The sequence below is a fragment of the Hibiscus syriacus genome, unplaced genomic scaffold, assembly GCF_006381635.1.
Source record: "Hibiscus syriacus cultivar Baekdansim isolate YM2019G1 unplaced genomic scaffold, ASM638163v2 tig00005939_pilon, whole genome shotgun sequence".
Taxonomy (NCBI): Eukaryota; Viridiplantae; Streptophyta; class Magnoliopsida; order Malvales; family Malvaceae; genus Hibiscus; species Hibiscus syriacus.
Genome location: NW_024062073.1, coordinates 612190 through 639336, shown reverse-complemented (window position 1 = coordinate 639336; position 27147 = coordinate 612190). Strand labels below are relative to the sequence as shown.

Sequence of the window (27147 nt, the reverse complement as noted above, 5' to 3'; positions counted from 1 at the left end):
TGAGCATCATCATTGTTCGAAAGTTCGAACGTTGTATAAGTTAATGACAACAATGATGTTGGAAATCTGTACTGCAACGACGACATTCTTCTACTACTTCCAACATGAATCTTCCTAGAAATCTTCGTTATCAGCTCCTCAAGAGTTATGTTTCTCTTGAATGATATTTTAACACGCTCATTTGATACGAAAACAACGTCGGTTTCATCTTCTCGAATTTCACCGTCATAATAAACAATAGCTGAAAGTCGCGTCATTCTTTGAGTTTAAAAGTGCGGTAATATTATATCTGCAAAAAAAATAACTGAAACAAACCTGATTAAATAAATTATATATGAACGAAAATATAACACAATAAATTTTTTACACATCAACGTAAATAATTTAAATAATATAATTTTATATTATTACATGCACCGTAAAACTATTTCGACGTATGCTCCCGCTTTTCAATTTTACAAACATAAAAATTAATTGAAAATAATTAGTATAATATTTTTTCAAATAATATTTTCAAATAATGATAATAAACAATAAGTATAATTAAAAAATTATAAAAAAATTACCTTATAACGAAAAATCGCACGAACTTCTAAATTAAATATGAGAAGATTGCCAGAATTATTATTCGTTGACAGAATTATTGTATTAATTTATAAGTTGAGAGGAGAGATGCGAGGAGATGTGAGAAACTTAACCTGCGGAGGAGGGTATTTATAACCATATAAGACGCGGTATCTGCACCGCGCTATATGTAATTATTCAGATAAAAGATATAGTACGAACCAGGGACCGCGTTAAATATAATTCACCCCTACGTGGCGTATAGCGCTCCCCCTGATTCGCGCTATACCCCTACGTGGTGTATAGCGTGGATCAGGAGGCGCGCTATACACACGTGTAATCCATGTCAGAGTATAGCGCGGTGCAGGGAGCGCGCTATACCCCACGTAGCGCCAAATCAACATATAACGCGATTCAGGAGGCACGCTTTACTACTACGGGTGTTAGATCGAAAAATATAATCTGACCGGTGTTAGATCGATAAATATACCGATCACCGATAATTTTTCGGTAAATACACCGTTAAAAGCTTCATATTTATTATATAAATCTGAGACTATGGATCACAATCTTAATCTTATCATAATTTGCTTTTGTTTTATTATTGTATCATAATTAATGCGCATGTGCTCCATTTCTTGGTTATTTACATCTGTCTAAATCTACCAATAAAGTAATCTTCAAATTCTGATAATCTCTTTCCAATTCAATTTTTACGCTTTTTTAGTCCATATTAATTTATCAATTTGTCAATCTTTTTCTATTTTAGTGTCTTTTATGGTATATATATATATATATATATATATATATACTATTTAAAATTCTTTTAATTTTGAGCAATATAAAATTTTTACACTATTTTTTATATATTGGTTAGGCAAAAATGATACTTGGCTACAAACGCTTTATTCAGTTAACCGATTGAATTGAATTACTCAAATTTTATTAATCGATTTTTTTCACTTAATTGTTAACTAAATTAATTTTTTTTTTAAATTTAACCGAACTAAACTAAGTTCGGTTAATTGATCGATTAGCTAAATTTTATAAATAATATATACTATATATTAAATATGTAATATTTTTGGTTTATTCGGATAATTTGGTTAAAACCGAAGTTTAAACGTCCCTAAAGCTAAATAATATATATATATATAATATTAAATATTTAATCATTTTAATTAATTCAGTTAATTAACTTATTTCAAACCGAATTAACACCAAAGATTGAAAAAATCATTAGTTGTTAACCGACCGAAATTTTAATTCAGTCGATTAATTCCGTTTTAACACCCTTACATTGAAGTGTAGATGTGAAACCATTTGTTTTCGTGTAGAGTAAGATTATTTAGTTCTTGAAAATTAAGGTAAGAGTAATTATAGTATCTCTATGTTGTATTAATAATATTTTGAAAGTTATTAAAGATAACATGACGGTAATAATTTTGGAGAAGTATGAAGCTGATGACATTGAAATGAAAAATTTTACGAATCAAATAATTGTTAAATTCTGGTTTTATTTTAGTAGTATGTTAAAGATAAGAAACATGAATCCTAAAAATGAGGATCGTTATACTATCAGTAAATTATTTTTGATTTATTACAGTTAGTAAATTATTTTTGAGACAAATCATGTATAATCTTCATATGAGTTTAGTTGGGAAGTTTTCATACGGCGACCTTAATATACAGCTAAGAAAATGTGTTATCGGAAATATTATTATTTTTTAACATTTCTGGTAAAAAAATTACCTAAAATATTAATGTTTTTTTAACATTTCTGGTAAAATGTTCAATATTAACATTTTCGGTAGAAAAAATAATATTTTAGATATCACTTTCCCGGATATGTTAACAAACTCGATAAAGCGTCCAATAATAACATTTTCAATAGAAATAATAATATTTTAGGTAGAAAATATTAAAAAATAATAATAATATTTCCAAAAACATTTTTCCTTAACCATATATTAGGTTGAAAGAAGAGTTGATTCAAATGAATGATTGTCATGTTAGATTTTAACGTCATTCTAGCTAAATATGATGTAAAAATTGAACTTACAAGCATGGTAAGAATTAACAAAGTTGTTTGAAAATTATGATTATATCAGTGCGATCGGATTATTTAGACGTTGTGTGTCAGTTCACGTCTTTATAAATACATGAATCAAATTAAGTTAATCTTTTAAACCTTTAAAACTTGATGAAAATATTATAATAAACTAAAAACAGAAAGAGTAAAGAACGCAAATATTCTCTCGACTATAGAGTAATGTTATATTAAGTCCATTGCCTATTAAAAGTTATAAAATGATCCTTCAATTATTGAAGGTTGCTTTGTTGAGTCTCTCAACTATTAAAAGTTACAAAATTATCACTTGACTATTCATTATGTTCCAAATTAGCGGTTGTTTAAGCTAAACATTAACATAATTACTGAGATATGATAGTCGTTTGAGATTTTGTGATCAAAGTTTATCATATCACAGTCAATAAGTTATCGTTCAACTTAGAATATCGTTTATTTTTAATGGAAAATGACGAGTTTGGAACATAATGAATATTTAATTGATATTTTATAACTTTTAATAATCGATGGACTAAAAAAAACACTATAACGAGAGATTTAATAAAAGAATATCCTAACTCTACCTCTCTGTCACAGTCTGTCTTCCACGTTCAAAAGCTTTGGTATAAAATAGCCATGTTTATGCCCAGCAGTTGACTTAAATAGATTCAATAATCAGACGGCTGGGATTGAAAATTGGATACGATAATTTCCCATGCATTTGCAATTTAAGATTTATGGGGATTTCATGAGAATCATAATTAATTTTTGAATGATTATAATACACAGACCATATGACAGGCATTAATGAGATGGAAGAGGTGGCCATCTCATAAGACATCAAAACAAATGGTGGAGAATCATATATTATTTGAAAATCATATAGCATTGGGAGAGCATAAGAAAAAATAACATAATTTAACACCGTAAAAAGGTGTGACCTAAAATGTTAATTATTTTTAACATTTTCTAGTTGAAAATCTTTTATATGACATTTTCAATTGACAACAAAAAAAAATATTACCTTTAGTATAACATTTTCGGTAAATGCTAAAAAATTAACATTTTAGATTGCGTACAACCTAAAATATTTTCATTTTTATAACACTTTTGGCTACGTCTAATTCATGTCGTTCCTTAGCCTTAGACTATCGTAGGCCAGAACTACCCCATATCATTCCCCTTCAAATAATGTATTTTTTTAAGGGTAACTTGCATATTTAGTACCTAAACAATAAGTTTTGGTCCATTGTAGTACTTAAATTTATAATTTTTTTCAAAACCATACATAAAATTTAGTTTTTGTTTCATTCTAGTACTTGCAGTTAAAAACTTTAGTTTTTGTTTCATTTTAGTAACCAAATTCAAAATTTGACGTTAAGTTTTGAAAATATTGAAAATTTATGTACTAAAACGGAACAAAACTTATAGTTTAAGTACTAAATGCTTTAAGTTTTTAACGGCATGTACTAAAATGAAACAAAAACAAACATTATGTATGATTTTGAAAAAAATTAAAAATTTAAGTACTAAAACAGATCAGAATTAATAGTTTAAGTACTAAACACGAAATTTACCTTTTTTAACTCAAGTTTCTCATAATGCAACTTGACTAATGAGTTCAAAATTATATAGAATAATATACGTGAACTCATGAAGTGATCTCTATTTAAAAGAAAATATTATCATCTCCCGTAGACATGAGTTGAAGTAAATGCATATGTAGAATATACGTGCATTATCAACATGTTAAGAAAAATTCGAACATATATTACCTTGTAAACGCTTCAGATTATTCAATTAGACTATCGGATCATATGCCGGTGCTCATATGAATGCGACAAACTTTGACAACAAAAACTTTAATTTTTTTTTCATTTTAATACTATATTGAAAATTTAACGGTAGATTTTAAAAAGGATTGAAAGTTTAGGTATAAAAATAGTACCAATACTATATGTTTCAGCAGTATGCTAATGAAATCAACATGATTCTTTGATCAAAAATGGTAAATGCACTACAAAGAACTTATACCATTCAACAGCTTACCTCTAATAACGGTATGAACTTAGAAGAAATGATTAACACAAACTCCATTAGCAGCAGATTATAAGCTTAGGAATTTATTGTGTATTAAACCGACATCGCCGTCCCGACCGGAAGCCATACGCTGACCGAGAACGAAGACAGTAAAAACTTAGTTACAGGCACGGAAGTCTGCAGAACTGAAGCTGCAATGGCAGAAAGTATCAAAGAAACTATAACCAGATTAAGTACACTCCCTACCAGCTCAAGATGAAGATTCGAGTTAAATTCTACTCATTTGCGAATTACCATCACTAAAATGATAACACCCGCAATATTCTACATTATGAGTGTGAATCATTCGTCTCCGGATGGAAATAAAGTGAGAACCTTCCTTCCACCATTGCCATTGGAAGATTCCAAATCTTGGACATGGCTACTGGGAACTTGGTTATGCAATGGCGCCCCTCCCATCCTATGCAGGGTTTGCTGCGCCGGCCTATCTAATAAGGGATGCTCGAATTGGCCATTTGGTGATGACCCGAAATGCCCCAGTTGCCTATGATACTGAGTCGGCAAATGCGGATGTCCTACGGCGGCTGCCACCATCTGGTGTTGCTGGTGATGCTGCAGGCCCTGCACGGGCACAAACGGCAAGAAATGCTCCGAATTACTCCTACCGGTGTGAAGGAAGTGGGGTGGAACCGGTGCGCTTGCGAATAAATGGTCGGTAGCTGGATCGGCTGTAGCGGCACTGCCAGCTCCGCCCGATAACCCTTGCATCCTCTTCAAATAGAGGCGATATTTCTGCAAATGACTGGCAACGTTTTCCCTGGTCAAACCGTCGACGCTCATCAACTGCATTATGGTCTTGGGGACGGCGTTCTTGATCCCCAAATGAGCCACGGCGTCGACGAATCTCTTGTGCAGCTGTGGGGTCCACACGAGCCGAGGCCGCTTGAGGGTTCGCGCGGGCTCGTCTCCGGCGCCGCCGGACCCCAAGTCCCCGGAATCGGAGGCGAATTCGGAAGAGGTGGGCATAGAAGGAGGCTGCACGGCTCCACAGGATGGAAGAGGAAGAGCAGCAGGAGGCGGCAGCGGCGGCGGAGTCCGGTAGTCGTGATTCGGGTTACGAATGTCGAAGGCGAGAGCAAGATCAGGCGTAATTAGGGTTTGGGAAAGCGGCATCAGCTCCTCCGGGGACGGCAGCTCTTCCTCCCATCTCGAGAACCAATTCGAGTCTTCTTCCCTCATTGTTATTCTTCTCCAACTCACAAAATAGTCTTAATCACAAACAAATAAGGAACAACAAGCAGCCCCAAAGTTCTGCAAATTTAAAAAATGATTCGACTTTATGGAAACAAAAGATCAGAACTTTAAAGTTAAAAAAATCAAGCAAATACTTACAGCCCCAAAGCATAACAGAGTGGTTCGAGGTGGATCTTGTTTTTATTCCTTCTTCCTCCTTTCTGTGCAGCTTTATTAATTAATGCTTCCTCTTTTTTCCCTCAAATTCTTTACCTTTATTGTTTTCCGGATTCGGGTTGGGAAAAACATAAATAAGTTGTTGCAAATGTACCTCCCAAAGCATACATTCCATATTTGCAATCATACCCTATTTAGATCATCATCAGATCTATCATTCTTAATACTTTAAAGGGTGAATTACAAATTTGATAACTTAACTTTACTCTCTCTTCTATTTCGCTCAATGTATTTTAAATCATTTCAATCTCTTTACTGAACTTAATACATTAGGTTTTTCTGGTCACTCGGCCATTCAATAGTTAACGGTGTTAAAATGGGCAGTTATATAGATGTAAAACGACGACGTTTTGGTGAAATTTTTGTTCTTTTACAACGACTTTGTTTTTTGTTAACTATTTAACGGATGAGTGACCAAAATAGAAGACAGAGTAAAGTTCAGTGACCAAAAAACCCAATATATTAGGTTCAGTGAGAAAATTGAAATTTTTTAAAGTTTGGTGAGCAAAATAGGAGAGAAAGTAGCGCTCACTAATGAAATTTGTAATTTACCCTACTTTGAAAAAAATCCAGGTAAAGTACACAAATGGTCTCCTGACTATAGGGTACTGCTTTATTAAGTCTCTCGGTTATTATAAGTTACAAAGTGATTCTTTTACTATAGAATGTTGGTGTGTTAAGTCCTTTTACTATTAAAAGTTACAAAATAGTCACCTGACTATTTATTATGTTTCAAACTCGTCCTTTTCCGTTAAAAATTGGTGGTTGTCTAAGCTGGACGTTAACATGATGATTAGGATGTGAAAGTTATTCAATATTTTGGGATCAAATTTTATCATATCACAGTCAGCAATTTTACGTTCAACTCGAAATGCCGTCAATTTCTTAACGAAAAAGGGCGAGTTTGAAACATAATGAATAGTCGGGTGACCATTTTGTAACTTTTGATAGTTAAGGGACTCAACAAAACAACACTCTATAATTGGAGGACTATTTTGTAACTTTTAATAATCGAGGGACTTAATAAAAATAATACCATATGGTAAGAGGATCATTTGTGCACTTTACTCAAGATTCTATTAATTCACTACAAATCTATAAACGAATTTAGTAATAACAAAAGAATATTATTTTTCTTAAAACTTTTTAAATTTAAATAGTTACATTGTAAAATATATTCATGGTTAATAGTTAAAAAAATATAAACTTCTTAGTAATCATCTACTAATTAAAAATAGAAAATCTACTATTTAATCGAAATAGTTTATTCTATAATCGGTTTAATAACATTAACTTGAATTGAATCGATAACATAGTATTAGCTATAGTATAAAATTTAATATTATTAGCTATAGTATAAAATTTAATATTATAAGTATAATTTTTAATAGTATAAGATGAAGATATTAAATCTTACTCATTGTTGTCGTTGGGTTTTGACAAGAGGGGCATCTGTCCAAGACAATTAAAAAATTAGAATTTAAAAATAATTACACTTTATAGTTGTAGATTTAATTAATATTTTTTAAAAAAGTAATTATATAAATTGAATAAATTAAGTTATTCGATATTATTTTAAATTTTTATTTGAATTTAAAATATTAGGATAATGATGAGTAGGATTGAAGTTCCAACGTTGCGTTGGTTTTAGCATTAGAAGGAGAGAAGATGAAATAGAGAAGATGGTAAGAATAAGAACTCAGTGAAACCTTAGTCAATAATCATTGAATGGGTCAGTGAAACCTAAGGCCATAACCTGTAATAAAATGTTAGCAAGCAAAGCGGGGAGCCATCGTCAAAGCAATAACATGACCAACAAATAACATGTCTGAGTCCTAGATATTCTTGAATGTCTTGCAAATACTGTATTCTTAATCGAATATATATGTGGGCAGCAGTTTTAGAGTGAAGGATCCTTTCCTCCCAGCAGCAACATTCCCACGATGACAATCTCCAGGTGGAGAACCAGCAGGAAGCTATGCCCCCATGTATCAGTAATTACTCACAATCCCACGCACTGATATATAAGTCCCAAGCATTGCACACACTGCGGCTATTACAACGATTGTTGCACTCAAAACCATCTGTTTACATGTTCAAAAAAAAAATTGTGTAATAAGCAACGGAGATAGAAGAAAGACAGATGGAATGCAGACGTTTGAGTATCGACTTTATCACGAAAGACAATCAGTGATTGGTTAGAGTAAAATGTCTAAAAGTTTAGTGGTAAAATCGATACACCCTTAAAGTTTAAGGGTAAATCATGCCTTTAGTACATAAACTATCAGTTTTTTTTTTCCTGTTTTAGTACCTAAACATTCAATTTTATCAAAACCATACCTAACGTTTAGTTTTCATTTCATTTTTAGTACCCACCGTTAAAAACTTAACAAGTTTAGTACCTAAACTTTCAATCTTTTCAAAACTTAACTTTGAACGGTAATACTAAAATGTAACAAAAACTAAAGTTTTTAACGGCATGATACTAAAATGAAACAAAAACTAAACTTTAGATATGATTTTAAAAAATTTGAAAGTTTAAGAACTAAAACAGACCAAAACTAATAATTTAGTTATTAAACACGTAATTAACAAAAGTTCAATGTCTAAAATGAAGTCATTTTATGTATAAAAACAATCACACCAAAACGACATTTTGATATAATAGTTTACGTCAATAATCATTAATCATGTCATCGTTCTGTTACTCACTTAACAGTGAAGTGACGTAATTGAATATAAAGTAAGAATAAAAGTTCAGAAGTGTAAACAAGTAGGCGGACAAAACTATAAAAGAAAATAAATGTATGCAACAAGATGATTTTGTTTGCATCTACCCTTGAAGCTTTTCTCCCGGCAATCTTAATGAAACATAGTGATGGCATTACTATAGCCTGAAATATATATAACAAAATTTGTTTACCCTTGCAGAAGATAAATGCAATTTCTTCTTCACTAACTTCAATGAAGCCTCCATAAAAGATTTTTCGATAAATTAAGCGTTTAGTAATTAAACTTCATTTTAATATTTAAACTTTCAATTTTTTCAAAACCATACCTAAAATTTAATTTTTATTTTATTTCAGTACCTTGCCGTTAAAAATTTTAGCGTTTGCTATTTCAATACCCCGTTCAAAATTTAACGTTAAATTTTGAAAAAATTGAAAGTTTAGATACTGAAATGGATCAAAATTTATAGTTTAGGTACTGAAATGGATCAAAACTTATAGTTTAGGTACTAACCGCGTTAAGTTCTTAATGGCGGGTACAAAACTGAAAGAAAAACTAAATGTTATAAATGGTTTAAAAAAATTAAACGTTTATATACTAAAATGGACTAAAACTGATGGTTTAGGTACTAAATGCATAGTTTACCCAAAATATTTTCTGTTGAAAACTTGAATAAACAGACCACAGTTACTTACCACCATGAAGCTTAGAAGAGAACCGGTTAAAGCCATCAGAAGACCTGTGGTCAAGATAATTGCACGTATAAATTACTGCATTCTTATGAATTGTAGCTGTTAGAAGTCATTGTACAATCATCGTCCTTCCGAAAATTGTTAGCGAAAATCATGATTGTGTTCCTAGCCTAGTGAAGGTCGTTGCAGAATCGTCCGATAGTATCAGCTCATGACAACTACTAGTGTTCCTAGCCTAGTGAAGGTCATTGCAGATCGTCCGATAATACAAGCTCATGACACCAATTAGTGTTCCTAGCCTAGTGAAGGTCGTTGCAGAGTCATCCGATAGTACAAGCTCATGACACCAACTAGTGTTCCTAGCCTAGTGAAGGTCGTTGCAGAGTCATCCGATAGTACAAGCTCATGACACCAACTAGTGTTCCTAGCCTAGTGAAGATCATTGCAGAATCGTCATGACACCAACTAGCGTTCCTAGCCTAGTGAAGATCATTGCAGAATCGTCATGACACCAACTAGCGTTCCTAGCCTAGTGAAGGACATTGCAGAATTGTCCGATAGTATGAACTCGTGACACAAACTAGTTCCTAGACTATTAGAAGGCCTTTTCCAGTTCAACTCTGGATAACTGCTGGCTAGGCATGTGCCAGTTCAACTTCAGAATGATGCCACTCCGAATACTGGCTAGTAACCAAGGGAATACTTCATCGAGCATTCATTCCCGTTAATTTTTTTTATCGAATTGCACCGAAACAAAAGTTGAACGGGAAATTTGAACCAAACAAAAGTAGATGGTAATATCGATTATTGACCACGAGTACCATCGCAACGAGGTAGATATCCTTGGATTTCACTCTTGATAATATGCATTCTGGATTTGTAGGTTACTATCTTGCAAGCATAACTTGGCACAGCTTTAAAAGAAATGACACTACCTATGATTATTTACTAGGCTCATACGATTTATCGCATCATGAAGTATGAGACATAACCGAATCCAGACCATCAATAGAGAGCGAATTCCGAAACTTACTGAAGAAAGGCATGACAAATGCAACGACAACGGTAGAAAAGACTAATACTGCTCTCAGAAGAACGAAACACCATAAGCTATCCACAACATGATCCGGCAACAGCTCCTCTATGCTCCTCGCCAAGGGGATCAACAATAATGCATATTTGTTCGATGTCAAGGAACGAAATAGGTATATAGGAACGGATTTAAAAACATATAAGCATTTCTAATATATAAAGCCAAAAGGGTATTTTGTGGGTGGGTTGATAACCTGTAACACCAGAAGAAAGATTACGTAGAAACAACAAAAACAAACCTCCCTCTCGCTGAAAATGCCTTTAAAACGAAGAGCCTTGTGCTTACTGTCGTCCACAACGCGATTTTAGAAACAAAAGCATCTGGTGGCATATTCAAAGTTATTTGAGACAATGTGCTTTGACCAAACTCTAGATAACCCATTACTGCAACGCTTCCGTACAATACTATACACAAAAAGAAACTGCAGATAAAAATATCGACCGGAGATCAGACCAAAAGGAGCACAAGAAACATCCTTCGAAGCCACGACAAAGTTTCCTTACCATATTTGCATTGCTTTCTTAAATTGTGATTTATCAGCCATTGATTGATAAATATTAGGAAACACAGAGTGTCCATACACACCGATTACAACGGGAAGGCCGCTCAAATTCACAGCTTTACCGGTATGATGGAAGGCAACACCGCCCAGTGTACCGAGATACAGAAGACAAAGACCTATTACCAATGTAGCAACAACCCCACCAGCTGCAAAACAAGTAAAGGGAAATCTGGTGTGAGTTCATAATTAAATTTTTAACATTTTAGATGCTTGGGGTACACTGAGCATCTTTGCAGCACCTGAAAGATAAGAAATCAAACAGATATCGTTTAACAAGACGGTTGGTAGAATAACCAATGAAGTTAAAATTCCGAAGAGATGAATCGAATCCAACTTCAGAAAAGGCCAATCCAAAGAAACTCCGGGAAATAGCCTTGTTAGATTGTCACCTTCCATGATAATAAATTCCACACAATATGACTGTACAGGTGAAACGAAAATCTGTTAATTAGATAGAGAAATTGCAGCATACAATCCATTCGAAAAGTAGACTAAAAGCACAAGCGTACATATTGTAGATGTTCGTTTTTGTCCGGGGCTAAGTCGGAGCAGACCCGAAGCAATGGTAGACCGAGAGAGGAACTTTGAGGCCCAATTCAAGCCCAATGATCCAGCAGAGAAGCCTCCAACCCACGTGAATACTCCCTGGAAAACAAGAACAGTTATGAAGGGTTAACAAGTTATCAGAAGTTACCTAAAAATGGGGTTCCATGAGGAGCATATTTTTTTTATAAAAAAAACTGATTGAAAAAAAGGGTTTTTTTTGGTTTTTTAGAGGAGATCACACACAGAAGGGGTCTCTGATGTTTTTTTTTCTTCGCATTGGACAAAAGCAAATTGCGCATTGGACAAAAGCAAATTGTAAGGGGTTCTTCCCCATTCCTAAAACAACGAAATACCAAGCAAGAAAAGATGCCTTGTGTATGCATGTAAAAGCAGTGCTATTCGAAACGAAAAAAACGAAATAGAAATGAGCATTCTTTATTTGAAAACTTGCGAAGCAACAACAAATTAAAAACCGAGGTCAACAAGGTTTCAAGCAGTGTAAACAATAATTTCATATTGAAAAGATCAAGCGGTGTAATGGCCATTTTCTTTGAAAGCAGTACAAATTTATTAAGGTATTTTTTATTTCAATTTATGATTTCCAGTGTCATTGTGTGTGTTTAGGGGTGAAATACGAGTAAAGAAGAAAGGATTTTGGGGTTGAATTACCTGAGTTATGAGAAATCTGGTAGAGTTTAGTTGACTCCTAATCGCCATTAAGGTTCCATTGTCGTGAAATCCCAGAGTATTAGAGAGCTCTTTCTTTCTTTCTTTTTCATTTGTTTTAAGTCTTAGTCAGTTGCCAAGTGAAAATAGGTTATAAAAATCTTTAAAGTGAGTTATATATGGCATGTTCTGGGTTAATTGTCTGCTAAGGGCTTGATGTCTTATTTACCTTTTCCTTGTAATTCACTAAGCTTTAAGATGAAACCCAGTTTTAGGCCCTTTCCATATTTTCTGAATTTTATATTTACCTCTTTATTTTTTAGCCTTCTATTTTCGTCCCTAAGTGTAGTCATTTTGAGTTTTCCATTGTTTGTACACTCGAGATGCTATTTTCAAAATTTTAAATTTAGCCCCATGTGTATTTATGGGCTTATTTCGCTGCTAGTACCTAAAATATCAATATTTACGCTTCATGATATGATCTTTGACTAAGTTGAGCTTTTAATTTTGACTTTGCCTATCCTTTCATTTTGGCCATCATGTTGTTTTCTTTTTTCATGCACATTTATGTATTTATTTATATTACATTTTTTATATGTGATTGGAGGACTGTTTACGGGAGTTTAACCCTTTGTTCATTTGTTTAAAGCCATGTGTGCTTAATATATGTATATCTTATGAGTCTTTATTATGCCATATGTCGGTTCTTCATGGTAATATGTGTATAAGTGTATATATATATATTTGTTGTTTGGTGGATACGAGTCACACATGTATTATATATCATAACACATATGTAAGGTAGTAACGTTCTTGCTAAGCATATTTGTTTTATTTTCTATGGGTTTTATTTGTTTTACATGGTAATAATTTTCCTTCATACGTTTTAACATTTTTTTAGTCTGATTATATCTTGTTTGAATACCCTTGCATAATATGTATGATATCCTCACGTGCATAATTTATGATTTTTTTCATTAAAATATACGTATATAATTTTTTGTATGTCACGTTGTATGATATTTTTAATTTTGTTTAATTAATTTTGGCATGACATTTTTTTTGCACAATTCGCATGGTAACCTCATGTGCATAACTCGACTTATAAATACATAATCGGACTAAGGGTAATATACTTTTAATTTAAAATTGTCATGAGTGGCTTGTCTTAACTGATTAGAGGGCCATTTTGATGATTTTAAATTAAAAGTGTATCCCGAAAGTGAAACCTAAAAAATTGATTCGTCACCTAAAATTTGGAAACGAAAGAAAAGGAAATGTTTGTTTATTTAAATTTATCGAGAAAAGATTGTTATAGCTTTTAAGATCTGGTCTCGATATTTGTAAATAATCGAACATTCTTTATCTTTCTTAAACGACTTGGTAATTTTGATTTAATTTATTTGGGTGCTTTTGAATATTGTAAAAGTCATATTTGTTGTTTTATGGGATCAAAAGCTAAATTAAGTTCGAATTTGTAAAGTTCATTGCAAAGACGTTAATTAATCGACTAGGTACCGATTTAGGGCGTTGTGGGGGTGTTAATCCTTCCCCATACGTAATCGACTCCCGAACTCATTTTTTGGTAACGCGGACCTCAATTTGTTGTTTTAATTAAAATTAATTTTTATTTAAAATGACAAAGCATTTTTGGGTGTCCAATCACACCCTAATCAAAGATTGGTGGCGACTCTTCGAACCGTATTTTTCGATCGTAAAGGAAATCTAAAATTTTTCGAAACGAGAGATTTTTTAAATCGCATTTGTTTTTAAATTAAAAAGAGATAATTAAGATTTAATGTGGTTTTTAGAATCTCACCCTTAAGGAAAAATCGTTTCGACAGTTTGGCGACTCTGCTGGGGATTTTTTTTAGAGAGTCAAGCCGATAGTCGATTAATTAATTGCCTTTGCAATTGAAAATTATAAATTCGTTTTAATTTGGTTTTTTTATCCCTTGTTTGGTTTTAATACTTTTTTGTTTATAATTTAATTAATCAATAAATAGTTGTGCTGATATGTTTGCTAATGGTTTCAGATTATTTGTGAATTGAGAATTGATTTTTGAGTGTTTTTATTGTGTGTGTTTTCGCTTTTCCTCACACACTGCACAGTTGCATTTTCATGACATGAGCTAAAACCCCGCTCCATCCTAATTAAGTAGGAGTGAGAGACTATGCCCTCGTGTGGTTTTCACCTCCGCATGGGATAGTGGATCGCTCCTGGAGCTCACGCCTTATGGTCCTCGTGATGGTATTCACCTCCGCATGGACATAAGGAGGTGTGTTCCCTCGAAATTGAACTCGATCCCCTAAAGCCTGTGATGGGCCAAGATTGAGGGTTCAGTAGCCCAAGGGGGCACCGACAAGGACAATTCGAGAACCTATTACTTTATAACTGAACTCAGCATATAGTGAACATAGAGCCCAAATTTAGGTCGAGCCTAACCCGAACCTTAAGAGTCCCGTGAGGAGGGAACACAAGGAAAAGCTTTTTGAGTCATTTAATTTCATTTTTTGAATAAATGTATGCGAACTAGAAATCATGTGGTTAGGTTTATTTTTTTTTCTTTTCTTCTCGAACAAGCATGCGAACTAGAAATCATGCGGTTAGGTTTATTTTTTGAGCATGTATGCGAACTAGAAATCATGCGGCTAGGTTTATTTTTCTCGAACAAGCATATGAATTAGATATCATGCGGTTAGGATTTTTTGTGAATGACAAGGCATGGGGGTAGATATCATGTTGGGTAGGATTTGCTAAAGCATGATTGGGTAGCCAACATGTGAGGGTAGGTTTTATTTAATGACTTTGATACTTATTATTTTGTTGTTTATATTATGTGTACTAACCCATTTTTGTTTTCTGTCTGTTTTATTTTGGATTTATTGCATTTGCATCTTCTTCATCCAAAGGTGTTAATTCACAAGTGATTGAAGAAGGCTGGTCATAATGAGACAAGAAATTCTTAACCATGTAATCAAAATCGGGAGATCCAGAGGCGTTCAGATGATTCATGAAGAAGGACATCCGATGAATGAAGAAATTTGAATCTGACTGAAGAACGATTCATGAAGAAAGACATCCAATGAATGAAGAAATTTGAAACTGATTGAAGACTAATCCACAAAGAAAGACATCCTGAAGATGTTCCCTCAAGAGATAGATATAGTAATGCCAAGGACGAGAAGACCCTTCACAAAGACGTGAAGAGCACTTTCCATTGAAAGTGGAGATGGAGATCCCAAGATTCAATTCAAGGACAATCGATTTCATCAAATGTGATAAAATACGCCGACCATTTTGGAGATGCAATGTCAGATTCCATGAAGAGTACAGTTCAAGGAAATGAAGAATCACAATTGTATTTTGATTACATGGTGTAATGAAATCTTGTTGTTTAAATGAAGGTTGTTCTATAGTGGTCACTTTTGGAATTAACACCTTTTGCATTTTCATTTTGCATCCACATTTGCATTAAGCATTTTTACACGCATCAATCATGAAAACGTGAGAGTAAATCATGAAAGATACTGTGACAGAAGCTCTGGAAGCAAATTGAAGTTACCCTGAGACGTGTTTCTGGAAAGATAGACAACAATGAATGAGATCTTAGCACGAGTTAGTAAGATCGAGAGAATTCAAGAACAACTTGTAAGGACCCAACAAGAAATGATTGATGAAGCAAGGAAGTTCCAAGTTGAATCCATGGGACAGATGTCCAAGTTGATGAGCATGATGATTACAGTGATATATGGGGAGAAATCATCAGATGACCCTATTACACAAGAAAATATGAAGACTTCGGGTGAGAATCTGAATGTTAGTGGTGCAACCAATGTGATGATAACAAATGATCAAGAACAAATGAAGACTTCGGGTGAGAATCTGAATGTTAGTGGTGCAGCCAATGTGATGATAGCAACTGATCAAGAACCTGTTAGGGGATGTGGTAATTCAAGTCAACTCCAAAAATCAAGTAAGATTCCAGAAGATGCTACGGAGATCATACTAGGAAAAGCAGAAGTTAAGGGTGAAACTTCTAATACGAAAGTGGAGCCGGACTCAAAGAAAAGAGGCATAGAGGAGGCTCAAATGCCAGTAAAGAAGGCCAAAAAGAATAGAAAAAAGAAGAAGATGACACCTCTGATTCTGATTCTGATCTCATATTCAGACTTGTTACCCTTTCTCTTTGAAAATGGGCTCTTAAAGCCTTTTCCTCCGAGGTACAACACTTATTTGCGTCCATACTGGCAAGGCGTCAAAAGATCATGCGGTTATCATTCTCAAGAGTTTAGCCACTCTACAGAAGATTGTACGATCCTGAGATTTAAAGTTCAAAACTTCATCACGGAAGGGTTGTTATGCTTTGAAAATGAAAAACCTAAGCTCCCCGGAAGCTCAAAACTTGTCGATGAAGGGAGATCTGCAAATCAATGTCTCTCCCAAGATGTTGGTCAAACGTTAAGCCTTCAAAGCGAACGTTCCAGTGGTTAGTCACAAGGTCTTCAATATGATCATAATAACGGCAAGGAGAAAGTGGGATCAAAAGAGCTTTCATATAGCCAGATATATCCAAAGTTGCTCCAAGCCCAACTGATTGTCCCACGTTTGGCCAAGCCTTTGCTGCCCCCTTATCCGAGTTGGTATAATGAGGATGTTACTTGTGAATATCATGTTGGAGCCCGAGGACACTTCATCGAGAATTGTAGCAACTTCAAGCGACAAGTTCGAGATCTTTTGGCTCATGGAGTTATAGAGGTGGATGCTCAGCAGTTGAAAGTCAATCGCCAGAATGAAGTTGATGGGGTTGAAACAAGTGAAGTACATGCCGAAGAGAGTGTTGAAAAGGAGAAAAATAAAATCAAGGAAAGCGAGATATGTGAAGTAGAGATAAAAGACTCAACTCTTGAGGCCTCTCTGACGCTAAAAAAGAAGATAGAAGTGGGAAACAACAAGAAGAAAGTCAAAGGAGAGGTAGTCCGAGACTGGCCGTAGAAGATGTCTTGGGAAAATACGACCCTCAAGGTTTTTCAAGTGCCTATTTCCGACTTGTTATCCCCTTTAATCAAGAATCAGTACCTCACTCCAAGGCCATTAAGAATGAAGACTAGCCCATCCGCTTATGGCTATGACCCGAATAGTGCTTGTGATTTTTATCTAGGGGCATTGGGCCATCACACTGACAAGTACACACCATTGATGGAAGAGATAGAAAGGCTCGTTGACAAGGGAGTCCTGACAAGAGAAATGATCGAGAAATGGGGAGTAAGTGAGGGTAAAAACCCTAATCCAACGGGGCACCCGCCATTCTAGGGAAAGTCGGGCCTTTTGGTTGAACAAGTGAAGGTTGTGCTCCACCACAATCGCATTTTCCATTTGTGGCATCTTGTTTGAACATGTTTTTTTTTACTTTCTTATCTTTCTATTTGTAAGGATATTTTAATTGAATTCATGCTACTTTATGGATGGTGAGCATTGAATCGAATTTACGACTTGAAATTCTTTGAATATCAACTGAATTAAAAGCTCTTTAATGATTAGAGTTATAAATATTTGACAAAATGACAAGGTTGAAACCTGATAAAACAAGGACCTTGACCTTAACCCAGAAGATGCACTCGAACACCATACCCTTTTCTTACAGGGACCGATATAGCCTTCTCCTTTCATAAGAGATTGAACAAGAGGCTTGGTATTCAGGTATGTACAGAAGCGGACAACATGGGGCATCTCTTGTGTATGATGTTACAAAACCGACTAGATTACACTTTTGTTGATGACGTTCAATGATGATTATGATCTTTACGGATGGAATAGTCGAGTAGATAAATCTAGTTTAGGTCAGTTGCTTAGAAATTAAACTCTAACGATGAGATTTTCTGACTTTCAACAACACCTAGACTATGACAGGTTCTTCTTGACAAGCTTAAGAAATTGGATCCGTATACTTAGATTATAATATTATATGTATACAATAAAGCTTGAGCTGTCCCTCTAGAGAAATTGGTTAAAAGCCCTGGCTTTATGGATAGAATTCATCTAGCCTGATAAAAATGATTATATATATACAATAAAGCTGAGCTATTCCGCTAAAGCAATTGGTTATAGAGGAAACTTGAAAGCCCTGGCTTTATGAATAGATTATATTCAAACCATGACCTTGATTGGATACTTGGCAATTCGGTGTATGCTCCACTGTGATTGTCAAGTCAAAGACCTTGTGATGAGATGAATCCTTCAGCTAGCCCGATAAAGGCAAATTACAATAAAGCTAATTTCAGATTGCCAGACAATGACAAATTAAATCAATTTTATAAATAAGGAGTTGCGGCAAAAATGGACTAAGGGAGATAAGGAACACCTGTTATAGTCAATTTCACACGTACACTCAGAAATTTCATTTTTAGATCGATATTTATGCACTGCCTTGGTTAGAGGAGTCTACGAGGCTTGAACAAATGGAAGATTTCAGAGAACTGAAATGGAAGTGTTCTAGAAAGTCTAGTAATGGATTATGCTAGTTACGTCATTTTGTCCGCATCCGATTAAAATACCAAGCCAAGAAAGTAGGGCATGTTGCAATAGTCACGATGACCGAGAAGGAAATGATATTTCGGTGGTTGAAATCTTAGAAAATAGGAAGCCAACCCCTCAATTTTGACACTTGTCAAAGAGCTATAACCCTGAAAATATTAAAGAGATATTGATTCTTTTGATATTCCGTGAACTCTTGTTTATGATTCGATTCAATTGTGAGCCTAAATTAAGGGGCAATGTTTTACAAAATTATTTCATTCTTTGATCCCTAAAATAAGAGAAAGGGGAAAAATATTTTCAAACAGGATAGTCTCAAATGTGAAAGGGCCTTGAGGCTAACGAGGCTCTTTTTGCCTCCATCGAAGAAAGAATAAGCGATGCCAGAACATGAAGCATTCCACAGTGTTGAAAACAAATAGTCCGAGAGATCAGAAGGACTGAGGAATGGAGCTTGTAACACTCCTTTGTGACGTTGTCAGTAACCAGTCAAGCAAATGATCACCATATGGGAAAGGGGCGTATATCTCAGTGCATAGTAAAAATGCAAGAGTGTGACCAGACAATAATAAGATGATCACTTTATTTGAAGAGATGGGCACGCATATCCCAGCTCATAACAAAAAGCAAGACATTGCGTTAGAAGGGTTGATCATTTCTTAAGTGTCAATGACAGCGTGAAGAAAAACCCTCAAGCTATTCGACAACACTGTTGTGTAGCGGCATGATAATTTGAGCATTCAAAGTCAAGAGATTTTGGTATGAAAGGAACCATGAATACCCACATTGGGGCATGACTAAACCCACATTATGTTGAGATGACAAGATTTGGACCAAGGAGTCATGAAGAATGAGCCTTAAAAATTGAGGTGATGGGGCATTTTGAAGGCCCGTACCAGTATGAGATAATGTCGGGGAACGACTGAACCCACATCATGTTGAGATGATAAGATTCAGACCAAGAAGGCATTGAAAATGAGCCTTATAATTTGAGGTGTTGGGGCATTTTGAAGGCTTGTACCTGAATAAGATAATGTTGTGGCATTAGTGAAGACTTGTTCCAGCTAGAGGTATTATTGTGGGGCATCTTTGGAAGCCAATGAAGACTTGTGGAACGATCATTGAATTGCAAAATGGTTCCAAGGGGATAAAAATGTATGAAGAATGAAAATGGTGAAACAGTGACAATGGAGTTTACCATATATGATCATTTTTTCCATCATCAGTTGCATTATTCTGGTGATGTCACATGCATCAATATTGGCGAGCCGAAACATCCCACTTTAATCTTCATTGAGTTTTGGTATTCTTGTAATCCCATACAAAAACTCTGGATGTTATGTAAAGAGCTTCTCTGGTTAAAAGATATGGGCAGAAGCCATAAGAAAAGATGAATGTGTTGACAAATGATTTACGAACCAGTAAATATGATGCTGAATCAATGTTGCGATCATGTTTTGTTTCCATTATCCGAGATGAAGGTTGTCATACGCAACTCCAAGGTTAAAATGAGAAATGACATGAAAAATTGGGACAAATCCTCCTGTGATATGAGTTAAAGCAGAATAGATGCTACTATCCCATTGATCTTTGTGGAGTTTGGCACAGTCATGTACAGTCTCCAAAAACGGGGCAACACAATCATGCTTCTGACCATAGCAAGAAGTTGAGAGAGAAAACACTTTCTCCGAAATAAAGATAGATAACAAAGACGGCAAGGAGATAGAAGAAGATCAGAGGGCTCGTCAAAGATACAAGTTGGAAACTATGAGTTGCTACACGGGTATATAAAGCAGACCCTGGAAAGGAATGATCAAGTATAAGAAGACTAAGTTCACCACTTTGAAGTCAAATGAAGATGTAATCGACATTTATGCATTCATGAGAACATCATTCGCATAAAAGAAAATGCATTACACTAATACATTTAATTGCATTCGTGTTCGTGTTTCATGCATAAATACATGGTTTTGACAGATCTTCCAGTGAAAAGAGAAGATGCAGGATGTCAAAAGGCCAACAAGTCGAAAGGAAGATTTCAAACCTCGAACGCAAGGAATCGCGTTTAGAGAGGCATTCCCTGAAGAATTGAGAGGTCTAATCCACAGAAGAAGCATTACTCTAAAGTGATAACCATCAGATATAGAAGAAAAACAGAGATGTTCGTGTATAAAGAGAGGAATCACTCGATTAAAGTGACTTGTACACAGAATATTGGGGCAAAGCCAAGTCTTCACCAAAGAGTAGTGAAGCAAATCCATTTTGAGCCTTCACCAAAGAGTAGTGAAGCAAACCATCTTAAGCCTTCACCAAAGAGTAGTGAAGCATATCCTTTTTAAGCCTTCTCGGAAGAGTGTTGGAGCAAACCATCAGACTATCAGATGTAAGAGAACGCGCGCGAGGAGTTATTAACCGATTCAATGTCCCAGGAAGGGAGAGGTTCAAATGACAGTCAAGTCAAGGAAGACTCTCACATTTAGTTGCGGCGAGACAAGCTCTCACAAGAGAAATGAATTCAAAAAGATTCTCTTAAATTCTAAATTTTTGAGTATAATGATTTTCAAATTTTCAAGCACACATTAATGATTGATAATGTTTGATTTTCAGGTTCGACCTTCGAAGCAAATCAAACTTAAGTCTTCACGAGAGAGTAGTGAAGCAAATCATCTAGAAGTCTTCACTAGAAAGTAGTAAAGCAGAAGAAGATGTTCGAGTTCCATACTCCCTAGAGAAAGAATGAGCGAACCCGTAAGAAGAAGATGTTCGAGTTCCATACTCCCTAGAGAAAGAGGGAGCGAACCCGTAAGAAGAAGATGTTCGAGTTCCATACTCCCTAGAGAAAGAGGGAGCGAACCCATAAGAAGAAGATGTTCGAGTTCCATACTCCCTAGAGAAAGAGGGAGCGAACCCGTAAGAAGAAGATGTTCGAGTTCCATACTCCCTAAAGAAAGAGGGAGTGAACCTGTAAGAGAATATGTTCAAGTCTTATACTCTCTGAAGGAATAGGGAGCAGACACGATTGTTAAAGATTGTTTGAGTCTTATACTCTCTAAAGAAATAGGGAGCAGACACGTTTATTAAAGATTGTTCGAGTCTTATACTCCCTGAAGGAATAGGGAGCAGACTTATCATTTGAAGATTTTTCAAGTTTCATTTATCCCAAAGTAACAATGGAGTGCTTTAATCTTTTGAAGTTCTTAGAACCGGACAAGTTCGATCATCTTTTGATCTTTGCTCTATTCTCGTTACACGATAATGAGCAAAGAGGGGCCGCTGTAGATGCTCGTTTTTGTCCGGGGCTAATTCGGAGCAGACCCGAAGCAATTGTAGACCGAGAGAGGAACTTTGAGGCCCAATTCAAGCCCAATGATCAAGAAGCCTCCAACCCACGTGAATACTCCCTGGAAAACAAGAACAGTTATGGGGGGTTAATAAGTTATCAGAAGTTACCTAAAAATGGGGTTCCATGAGGAACATATTTAAAAAAAACTGACTGAAAAAGGGGTTTTTTTTTGTTTTTTAGAGGAGATCACACACAGAAGGGGTCTCTGATGATTTTTTTTTTCTTCGTATTGGACAAAAGCAAATTGTAAGGGGTTCTTCCCCATTCCTAAAACAACGAAATACCAAGCAAGAAAAGATGCCTTGTGTATGCATGTAAAAGCAGTGCTATTCGAAACGAAAAAAATGAAATAGAAATGAGCATTCTTTATTTGAAAACTTACGAAGCAGCAGCAAATTAAAAACCGAGGTCAACAAGGTTTCAAGCAGTGTAAACAACAATTCCATATTAAAAAGATTAAGCGGTGTAACGGCCATTTTCTTCGAAAGCAGTACAAATTTATTAAGGTATTTTTTATTTCAATTTATGATTTCCAGTGTCTTTGTGTGTGTTTAGGGGTGAAATATGAGTAAAGAAGAAAGGGTTTTGGGGTTGAATTACCTGAGTTATGAGAAATCTGGTAGAGTTTAGTTGACTCCTCATCGCCATTAAGGTTCCATTGTCGTGAAATCCCAGAGCATTAGAGAGCTCTTTCTTTCTTTCTTTTTCATTTGTTTTGAGTCTTAGTCGGCTGCCAAGTGAAAATAGGTTATAAAAATCTTTAAAGTGAGTTATATATGGCATGTTCTGGGTTAATTGTCTGCTAAGGGCTTGATGTCTTATTTACCTTTTCCTTGTAATTCACTAAGCTTTAGGATAAAACCCAGTTTTAGGCCCTTTCCATATTTTCTGAATTTTATATTTACCTCTTTATTTTTTAGCCTTCTGTTTTCGTCCCTAAGTGTAGTCATTTTGAGTTTTCCATTGTTTGTACACTCGAGATGCTATTTTCAAAATTTTAAATTTAGCCCCATGTGTATTTATGGGCTTATTTCGCTGCTAGTACCTAAAATATCAATATTTACGCTTCATGATATGATCTTTGACTAAGTTGAGCTTTTAATTCTGACTTTGCCTATCCTTTCATTTTGGCCATCATGTTGTTTTCTTTATTTCATGTACATTTATGTATTTATTTGTATTACATTTTTTATATGTGATTGGAGGACTGTTTACGGGAGTTTAACCCTTTGTTCATTTGTTTAAAGCCATGTGTGCTTAATATATGTATATCTTATGAGTCTTTATTATGCCATATGTCGGTTCTCCATGATAATATGTGTATAAGTGTATATATATATATTTGTTGTTTGGTGGATACGAGTCACACATGTATTATATATCATAACACATATGTAAGGTAGTAACGTTCTTGCTAAGCATATTTGTTTTATTTTTCTATGGGTTTTATTTGTTTTACATGGTAATAATTTTCCTTCGTACGTTTTAACATTTTTTTTAGTCTGATTATATCTTGTTTGAATACCCTTGCATAATATGTATGATATCCTCACGTGCATAATTTATGATTTTTTCATTAAAATATACATATATAATTTTTTGTATGTCACGTTGTATGATATTTTTAATTTTGTTTAATTAATTTTGGCATGACATTTTTTTTGCACAATTCGCATGGTAACCTCATGTGCATAACTCGACTTATAAATACATAATCGGACTAAGGGTAATATACTTTTAATTTAAAATTGTCCTGAGTGGCTTGTCTTAACTGATTAGAGGGCCGTTTTGATGATTTTAAATTAAAAGTGTATCCCGAAAGTGAAACCTAAAAAATTGATTCGTCACCTAAAATTTGGGAACGAAAGAAAAGGAAATGTTCGTTTATTTAAATTTATCGAGAAAAGATTATTATAGCTTTTAAGATCTGATCTCGATATTTGTAAATAATCGAACATTCTTTATCTTTCTTAAACGACTTGGTAATTTTGATTTAATTTATTTTGGTGCTTTTGAATATTGTAAAAGTCATATTTGTTGTTTTATGGGATCAAAAGCTAAATTAAGTTCGAATTTATAAAGTTCATTGCAAAGACGTTAATTAATGGACTAGGTACCGATTTAGGGCGTTGTGGGGGTGTTAATCCTTCCCCACACGTAACCGACTCCCGAACTCATTTTTTGGTAACGCGGACCTCAATTTGTTGTTTTAATTAAAATTATTTTTTATTTAAAATGACAAAGTATTTTTGGGTGCTCAATCACACCTTAATCAAAGATTGGTGGCGACTCTTCGAACCGTATTTTTCGATCGTAAAGGAAATCTAAAATTTTTCTAAACGAGAGGTTTTTTAAATCGCATTTTTTTTAAATTAAAAAGAGATAATTAAGAATGAATGTGGTTTTCAGAATCTCAACCTTTAGGAAAAATCGTTTCGACGCATATAATTATGTGTAGAGAACAATCTGCAAAAGACCAACAAACAATGCATATTGTTAGAGAACAAACATAGTCGTAGAATACAAACTTGTAGGTACCGGTATCGAATACGAAAGATTCATTATACTTGAAAGCAAGTAAGGATAACTCACAGATATCAGAAGGCGTCCGAATCGTCCGAAAGCCGCTTCACCCATATCAGTATAAGATATAATTCCTTCTCTGCTTTCAAAGCAGTATTTCATGAGTGTGGCTGTATAACAGCATACAACTGCAAAAAAGACTAGAACCAACAAGCTTGCCCAGCCTGCTTCTGCTATTGTATGAGGTGTGGATAGAAGCCCAACTCCAACCATTACATTTATGGCTATCAAAGAAGAAAAATCATCAATTTAACAACAATTGAAACCATAGGAAACATCGAGATAATAATTGACAATTTCTTAAATCACAACTCTCATAGTTTTTTTATATATTAGTCTTATTTGTTTAAAAATTCTCAATCAAGATTGAACGCTTATACACCTTTGCATACATGATGTTTAAATTTGGGACCTCAAGGGATAAAAGAATGTTAACCATTTGACATTGAACACTTATACACTGCTGCAAACATATTACTCGACCCCCAGATCTCAAAAGATAAAAGATTCTCAAACATTTGACATTGAACGCTTATACACCCTTGCATACATAGAGCACAAATCCGAGACCTCAAGGGATAAAAGACTCTCAAACATTTGACATTGAACACTTATACATCCCTACATACATGGTTCTCAAATTCGAAACCTCAAAGAATAAAATATTCTCAATTATTTGACATTGAACGCTTATACACCTCTACATACATGGAGCATGAATCCAGGACCTCAAGGGATAACAACAATCCTTAGCCATTTAATCACTTGGTTCATGCACAATCATTGAGTTATATGAAGTGTCAGATAACAACATGACTTACAATTAAATACGGTCTGGGTCATGCTGCATCCATAAGAAATGGGAAACCCTCCAGTAACTTGCTTAGGGAATGATGGCCTCTGTGACCACCCTCACTGTGCTCTTGAGATGCTCTCCAAATAACTCTTTCGATTCTCGGGCATGAGGGGAATCCTCCATCCAGCTCCAAATTACTTTTCTGACTGGAATAACTAAAATGTCTCAAATTTTGAATCCCCCAATGATTCCAAAGCTTGGTGATACTGTGATTGTATAAGGATCCATTGTTTCTCTGTAACAAACACAAACAAGTACCCAGAAAGAAAAAAAAAACTGCTAAGTGATTTAAATAACGGTCTGCTATCGAAATAATAACGGTTATACAACAGTAAAAATCCTTATTATTTGATCGCAATATCTGCAACAATTACAAACCACCTACTATTATCAAACCTATTATTGCAATTGTAATAAATGCGATCGTGACGCAATTTAAATCCCTGGACAAAGGCACTGCTTTGAAAGATTTGTCAAAAACTCTATTCTTTTATATATATAGAGAGAGAGGTGGATGTATCTCATCATGATGAGATTCGATTGCATATTCATTAATTTAGAAAAATTTCTATATCTAATTTAATATATCGAAGAGAATGAAAATTTAGAAAAAAATTTACATATATAAACCATTGGATCAAGAGACGGGTGAAAGTGATCGACTCCGTAAATTTTAAGTAACATTTTTATCGATAGTTTATTTTAGTCTGCTAAAATATTATAAATTCACCTTTAACTTAAAATCATGTGTTACACTACAGGAGCAAGAGATGGAAAGGGCATTACTTGAAACCCATTGCTGGGAAGTGAAAGTGGAAGAAGGACGTCGCCGTGCTCCGTCGCCATCATCGTCGCTATTGTAGTTGATGCTGCCGTCGCCGGCCATGCTCCCTTCGAGGTCGTCCTCATTATCATCACTTTCCAGGAGGAACTCCTCATCATGATGCTTCTCCTTAACCTCGTCGGCCATGATAACTGGATGAAAAAGAAAAATGAAAACTGGGTTTTGATGGATTCAAGAGAGGAAGGTTGCGGAGTTTGAGGGGGGAATGAATGGCTGTAAAACTAGTTAAAAAAGGAAGTGAACAGTGGGAGACAAATAAGGAAGAAGGCTTTTCTCGTAACATCCCGAAGAAGACATTAGATGATTGCGGAATTTGTTTGTTTCCAGTCTAAGCATTTAACCACCCAGCTGTATCGTTTATCCTGCACCCTCTTTATTATTTGGGTAAACTACACGTCTAATATATTAATTATCAATTTTATTTCGTTTTCGTCATTTTTATTTCAAAATCATGCATAATGTTATTTGGTTTTATTTTCATCGTCCGTCGTTAAAAAATTAATACAACATTGGCATGACATTTGTTAAATAAAATTCAATGATGATATAACATCA

The 27147-nt window shown here is 34.7% G+C and overlaps 3 protein-coding genes across 3 annotated transcripts; all 3 read right to left on the bottom strand.

The window, feature by feature from the left end:
* Window positions 1-4983: 4983 nt before the first annotated feature.
* On the bottom strand, window positions 4984-6230 carry LOC120200362 (transcription factor MYBC1-like). The gene is made up of 2 exons (XM_039201230.1): window positions 6065-6230; window positions 4984-5983 (listed from the first exon to the last, which is right to left on the bottom strand). The coding sequence occupies exon 2, from the start codon at window positions 5909-5911 to the stop codon at window positions 5015-5017; it is 897 nt and encodes a 298-aa protein (XP_039057161.1). The 5' UTR covers window positions 5912-5983; window positions 6065-6230; the 3' UTR covers window positions 4984-5014.
* Window positions 6231-7873: 1643 nt separating this feature from the next.
* On the bottom strand, window positions 7874-12498 carry LOC120200329 (amino acid transporter AVT1A-like). Its single transcript, XM_039201202.1, has 10 exons — window positions 12435-12498; window positions 11729-11864; window positions 11459-11639; window positions 11161-11365; window positions 10943-11078; window positions 10831-10850; window positions 10598-10743; window positions 9568-9611; window positions 8980-9036; window positions 7874-8226 (listed from the first exon to the last, which is right to left on the bottom strand). Exons 3-10 carry the CDS (start codon window positions 11613-11615, stop codon window positions 8134-8136), a joined length of 858 nt encoding a protein of 285 aa, XP_039057133.1. The 5' UTR covers window positions 11616-11639; window positions 11729-11864; window positions 12435-12498; the 3' UTR covers window positions 7874-8133.
* Window positions 12499-24757: 12259 nt separating this feature from the next.
* Window positions 24758-26718, bottom strand: LOC120200305 (amino acid transporter AVT1A-like). Its single transcript, XM_039201182.1, has 4 exons — window positions 26479-26718; window positions 25761-25983; window positions 24902-25116; window positions 24758-24775 (listed from the first exon to the last, which is right to left on the bottom strand). The coding sequence occupies exons 1-4, from the start codon at window positions 26716-26718 to the stop codon at window positions 24758-24760; spliced, it is 696 nt and encodes a 231-aa protein (XP_039057113.1).
* Between the last annotated feature and the right edge of the window lie 429 nt (window positions 26719-27147).

Excerpts from the sequence above, each read along its gene's own strand:
- LOC120200362 (XM_039201230.1), bottom strand. The coding sequence starts at position 5,911 with ATGAGGGAAGAAGACTCGAATTGGTTCTCGAGATGGGAGGAAGAGCTG.
- LOC120200329 (XM_039201202.1), bottom strand. The coding sequence starts at position 11,615 with ATGGAAGGTGACAATCTAACAAGGCTATTTCCCGGAGTTTCTTTGGAT. Across the intron at positions 10,744-10,830 it reads GTTATCAACCCACCCACAAA|ATATGCATTATTGTTGATCC; the intron begins ATACCCTTTTGG and ends GACATCGAACAA. Across the intron at positions 9,037-9,567 it reads CTCTTCTAAGCTTCATGGTG|GCTATAGTAATGCCATCACT; the intron begins GTAAGTAACTGT and ends TATATATTTCAG.
- LOC120200305 (XM_039201182.1), bottom strand. The coding sequence starts at position 26,718 with ATGGCCGACGAGGTTAAGGAGAAGCATCATGATGAGGAGTTCCTCCTG. Across the intron at positions 25,984-26,478 it reads CACATGATTTTAAGTTAAAG|AGAAACAATGGATCCTTATA; the intron begins GTGAATTTATAA and ends TGTTTGTTACAG. Across the intron at positions 25,117-25,760 it reads CCTAAGCAAGTTACTGGAGG|CCATAAATGTAATGGTTGGA; the intron begins GTTTCCCATTTC and ends CTTCTTTGATAG.